The 5,541-nt window shown below is 39.2% G+C and overlaps 1 protein-coding gene across 1 annotated transcript in view; it reads left to right on the top strand.

The window, feature by feature from the left end:
- The window catches only part of DNAH8 (dynein axonemal heavy chain 8), a gene marked incomplete at its 5' end in the record, with an annotated part of 267,299 nt that overhangs the window by 164,965 nt on the left and 96,793 nt on the right, over positions 1–5,541 (top strand). Inside the window, 2 exons of the mRNA XM_019633277.1 lie at positions 948–1,066; positions 2,754–2,956. Of these exons, the coding sequence (XP_019488822.1) occupies positions 948–1,066; positions 2,754–2,956 (322 nt within the window). The remainder of the gene's footprint in view (positions 1–947; positions 1,067–2,753; positions 2,957–5,541) is intronic.

The raw sequence follows: 5,541 nt of genomic DNA, 5'->3' as shown, positions 1-5,541 counted from the left end.
CTCAGTAAAAAGTGGGGATAATAGAGGTAAGTAGGACAATCTTTGGGTCTGGTACGCAGTATCTGCTATATAAGCATTTGCTATTTGCTGCTAGGCCTACCATGCATGGCTTTTAAAACATGCTTGCAAACACTGTCTAAATAATCCATCCTGATTGTTGCTGAGACGCAGCATCAGACTCACCAATCTATAGTTTTTGAAATTGGTGTTGACTGTACTTGGGCTTCACGGAGCACCTTTTAATGCCTCTGAAAACCTGTGGTTTTCTCCATGTTTCTAAAAGAACAGGCTTTTGAGAAAAGCTTTTGGAAAGACTTCCTCTGTTCTTAGGTTTAAGATTTCAAGGTGGGAGATCACTAGGAAAATAAAAATTTTGATTTTGTTGTCTATCAGTATTTCAAGTACAGGTTAACATTTAGAGGTTTAGTTATCAGAATGGTCTATATCAGTGGTTCTCAATCAAGGGCAACTTTGTGCCACCCGCCACCTGCCTGCAAGCAGTGAGCAATGTCTGGAGAAGTTTTTGATTGTCACAAACTTGGGAGAGGACTGTTACGGTCACCGAGAGTATAGAAGCCAGAGATGCTGCAAAACACCCCACAATGCACAGGACAGCCCCCCTCAACAAAAACAATAATCTGGCCTCAAATGCCAGTAGTGCTGAGGTTGTGAAGCCCTGGTCTGTTTTTCTCCTGCCCAGTCATTTAGTGTAATTGATTCATGGTCCTAATTTTAGTGAGTTATGTAGAAAAGCAATGGTAAACTGAAAGGGGAATAGTAATATCCACGTTATTTGAGTCATCGATTCTGAAGAAAAATATAAACTGTGTGGTTATGTTTGAAAAATTGTGTGCCTATAATGCCCCTCTAAGGTTATTCAGAATCCTCTCCAATATATCCCAATTGCACATATTCCTATGGCTTGATAATTGACTTGTTTATTTTAGATATCTCGTAACGAGAAGGGGTGGAAAAGCTGGTTTGATAAAGATGCTCCAGAGGAAGAAATTATCCCTGATGGATATAACAATTCACTGGATACCTTCCGCAAACTTTTACTTATCAGGTGAGAATAGGTATTAGCAGAGCTAGAAGCATCACTTCTCATAGTGTCAAATCATAGATCTTACCTCGGTGAGTTTACCCTCACTGTGTCCCAGTAGTTATTATAAGAAATGTGTGTGCTCCCAAATTGCAGTTTTGGATGGCAATTCTTTAGTTCCTTGACAAGCAAATAAAATGCTGATGGTGCAGGGAATGGTACGTTTTGACAGCGTATTGATAATAATGCTTTTAGAGAAAAAGCATGAAAAATATGCTCCTATTATTGACTTTATTCATTATTTATTGTTGAATTTACTTCTTTAAAAAATATATCCCCCAAAGTTACAAAGCAATTAGTTTGTAAGCTGAAATTCAAGTCCACCTGAGAAAAAACAACAAATATTGCATTATTGAAATATATAAATGCTGTTTTGACTATTAAAATGAAAGCAGAATTGATGTTATGGAAGAACATTCTTATTTCTTTTCTTTTGTTTCTCACTGTTCATGTTTTTTCAGTATCCAGTAGCTCAAGGAAGGCTTCTGTATTAGAAGATAAGTGTAGGGTGTGTGTGTGTGTGTGTGTGTGTGTGTGTGTGTGTGTGTGTGTGTTTGTGTGTGTGTGTGAGAGAGAGAGACACAGAGACAGAGAGAGAGACAGAGAGACAGAGATTGGTGGGCAAGGCAGGAGGCCTGAGGTGGGAGGAGAGGAGACCACTGAAAGAATAACAAAAAGATGTTGGATGATTTTGGAGCAGTGTTTGTCTTTCCTAATGTTACATATCTGAGTTTGCATTTCTCACAAAAAGTTGTTTCCTGGATGTTTGTTGTCACTCTCTGAGAGTGATCACAGACAGCAATCAGCCGCAGTGACTTCATGACCTACAGAGTGTGACAGAGCTGCTTGTTCTTATTGGAATAGATGTGTCTCTCTTTTATCCATTATGTTGAATTTGAATCTCTGTCAAATGAACAGTGTAATCTGTAGAATTTGTCTGTGATCTAAGATATCAACTATGAAATGACATGATTTAATGTGTCGCTGTGTTTAGAACCTACTACAGTGCAGGCTACACAGATGGTGTTAAATAAATGCTTGCTGATTAACCTACTTCTAACCCCTTTGGCACATTAATTCTCCCCCTGAAGACTGCAGAGCTTCAGAGTGTGTGGCCTTGGCCCCCACCATGCGGAGCTGGCAGAGGACACCTCCTTTTTCATCCTGCTACATCCTCAGCACCTATAGCAGGGTCTGACATGTAGTAGGCACTTGATAAATATTTGTCAAAGAATAAATGTGCGCCTGTGTATTAGTTTCAGTGAGGAATTGCTTACCTGAAGCTTACCAGAATTCATCATCAATGTGTTTTTTTAAAAATAACCAATTAAAGCTTCAGAGTAGTTGCTGCTACTTCTGAAAACGAGACATTTGAATCAGCTGACTTCTAAGTTCCCTTCCATATTGGCAACAGACCATGTTTTTACTGGCTCTGTCCTTTTTACCAATGCTTAGCCCCAAACCACATGCGTAAATCTACACTCATCCAAGGATAGAAAACCTTGCCATCCCCCTCTTCCACAGATCTACATAAGGGAGAATTATTTTTTTGTCCTTTGCTAATTAAATAGATTCTTTACATGCTTAGAATTAGATGGAATAAGAAAATGAACAGACTAAATGTTTTCCTCTAACTTGTATTCATTTCTAGGTCTTGGTGCCCGGACCGTACTGTTTTTCAAGCCAGAAAGTATATTGCAGAGTCTTTGGAGGATAAGTACATAGAACCGGTTATCTTAAATCTGGAGAAAACATGGGAAGAAAGTGATACGCGAACACCTCTGATATGTTTCCTGTCCATGGGCTCCGATCCCACAATTCAAATTGATGCATTGGCCAAGAAACTGAAGCTGGGTATGGTCAGCAATCGATGAAATTTAGCAAAACCTCCACATATTTGCCTCAAACTCTGCCTTTCATAATTTCATACCTGATTCTAGAAATATATCCGTAAAACTGAGTAAGGTAAAAACACTAAACTCCTTCCTCTTTCCTCCTTTTTCAGAGCTCCTAGAGTTGAAGGTGTGATAGCAATATCTTTATACAGAGAGGAACCCACTCATCAACCACGTACTATTTTTCTTTAGGTTGTAAGCAGGTGGCCGTACTACATGGATGGTCCACTGGCAAGCATTAACACACGAGCAAATTTTATTGCCATGTCTATATAGAATTACAATGAAGTCTATTTTGGTCACAAATTAACACACTATAACCATTATCGTAATGTATAGTAATTGGGGATTCACTCATTTGTGCTTTCATTCAATAACCATTTAGTACAGGCAGACAGACAGTGTGGTAGATTCGGGGAGTATTCACTCAGAGATGAATACAGTGTAGCTGGAAAAGACAGACATGTAAACATGTTAACTGAAGACTGTGTGATGACTGTGATGACAGAGGTCCGTAGACATGCCTGATTCCAAGATCCAGAACTACCCAGACCGCATGGGGTACAGGGGAATGCATCATACTGATGATGTTTTAAGTAAATTTTACCAGATGGGTTGGTGGGAAATAAAAGGAAAGTTATTCTGGAGGAAGGAGACAGGGCAAGGAGTTATAAATGCTGCAGTGGCGAGAGCAGTGACGGGGTCACCAGGACTAAAGGACAAGGACCTGCATGATGCAGAGCCCATCCTGGTAGGACCGAGCCACCCTCTTGGAGGATGGCTGTTCATCTGCTCTTCATCCTCGGAAAATCTGAATGTTCTTGGAATTGCTGTTTAGGATCTTCCAGGTTCAGATCTCTAAAGCTATACCTAGTCGGGTTAATTCATTCATGTCTTTATAAAGATTATAAAAGTGGTTGATTATGAACCACTAAACCTACCCTATGAAATAAAACTTACACTGAGTTTATTATACAGGTAATATGAACACGATATAAAATTAGCTCAGTCATCTCCAGGTATTTGCCCCATGTCCCACTCCACTAAGAAGTCACTGTAAACCATTAGCTTATTACCATAAGCATGGTCTATGTTCACGCACACTTTTGTCATCTTCACTTTGTTCATTGTTACCACACCATTCTATGTTCTGTATGGATCCATGTTTGAATGGCTCTCTTGGCAATTGCTTATGGTTAAGTCTCATTAACCACCTTTAAAATAGGCTGTTTTGCTCTGGTTTAGAGAACTGCAGCATGCTTGTCCTTTGCATTGGTCTAAGAATGGTGCTTCTTTCACAGCCTTGTAGCTTTACAAATCTGTTGGATCTATTCCTCCATGGGCCTTTGTCCAGCTGCTTCTATGCCCCACTTTTCTCTGCATATAGGTTCCTTTTATGCTATGTTGCCACAAACAAATCTCCATGTGACAGAACTCATGGCCTCTGGTGGCTCTTGGGCTTACATGTTCAGTAAGTAAAGGGAAACTCCCCTTACTCTCTTAGCCCCAAGTCCAAATATCTAGGGAAGACATTAATTGGTTTTGCTTTGGTCATGTGCTCCTTTCTGGGCCAATCAATGAACTGTTGCTGTGGAGATGGGTTTATAGCAGGAACCACATATATGGAGCTAGAGTAGGGGGCATTTCTTATTATAGAAGAAGGTACTATTTCTAGAAGAAGGGCATGTTCCACTAGAGTTACCATTTCAAATGTTAATGTTTTTGTCTAGGACAAAGATTTTGACAATAGAATTTAAAAATTCAAGGTCTTCTGTGAGAGAAATTATAACTGAGAAATTATGACATTAAATAAATACATAAGGCCAGAATTGTGCTGTCACCTTTAGTGTTGTTGCATGTTATACTGCTTTGCTTGGCAAGTTGGTAATTTCTACTACTTTCTTTTTCCAAGGATTGTTCAAGCTCCTTCTATTGGTTACTTTGTTAGGAGACTGAAACAAAGTAGATTTGATTTTAACACTGAAGGGCCCAATGAATTATACAGAACTCATAGGTAAATCATTTTTAGGAATGTTAGGAAGTCATTCCCTGTTCATTGCTTTGGGTTAAAAATCCCACAAATAGGTGTGAAAATAAAACTATTATGTAGATGGAATAACATATTAATCTAGTCTCAACTAGAAATATTTCATATGGATAATAGATAATCATAGGTAAATAGGACTCTGGAAATCTTGAAATCCATCTATCTTATTATACACCTGGAGGAACTAAGGTCTGCAGATAAGGCCAGAGAGATTAGTTGGTGACTGATCCAATTCAGGACTCATTTCAGGGCTTCCCAACCACACTTCAGTGGCCTTTCTCTTTAATTCCTTCTCACTGCCTTTATTGGATGAATTAACCAGTTACCTGACAGCAACTTGAGGGATGGGACCAAATCAAGTAAGTTATTGTAGGAAAAGAGGAGAAAGAAAACGCAGTACACATACTGTCTGGTGCCTGTCAAGCTCTGTAGTGAGAGATTTGGAGAAGATAATTTTGCACAAAAGCTCTGGGTGCCTGGGGAAAAGGTAGAAAACA

Source organism: Hipposideros armiger, unplaced genomic scaffold (assembly GCF_001890085.2).
Source record: "Hipposideros armiger isolate ML-2016 unplaced genomic scaffold, ASM189008v1 scaffold_1270, whole genome shotgun sequence".
Classification (NCBI taxonomy): Eukaryota; Metazoa; Chordata; class Mammalia; order Chiroptera; family Hipposideridae; genus Hipposideros; species Hipposideros armiger.
The sequence above is the reverse complement of the archived record's forward strand: the minus strand, read 5'-3'. Positions and strand labels throughout refer to the sequence as shown.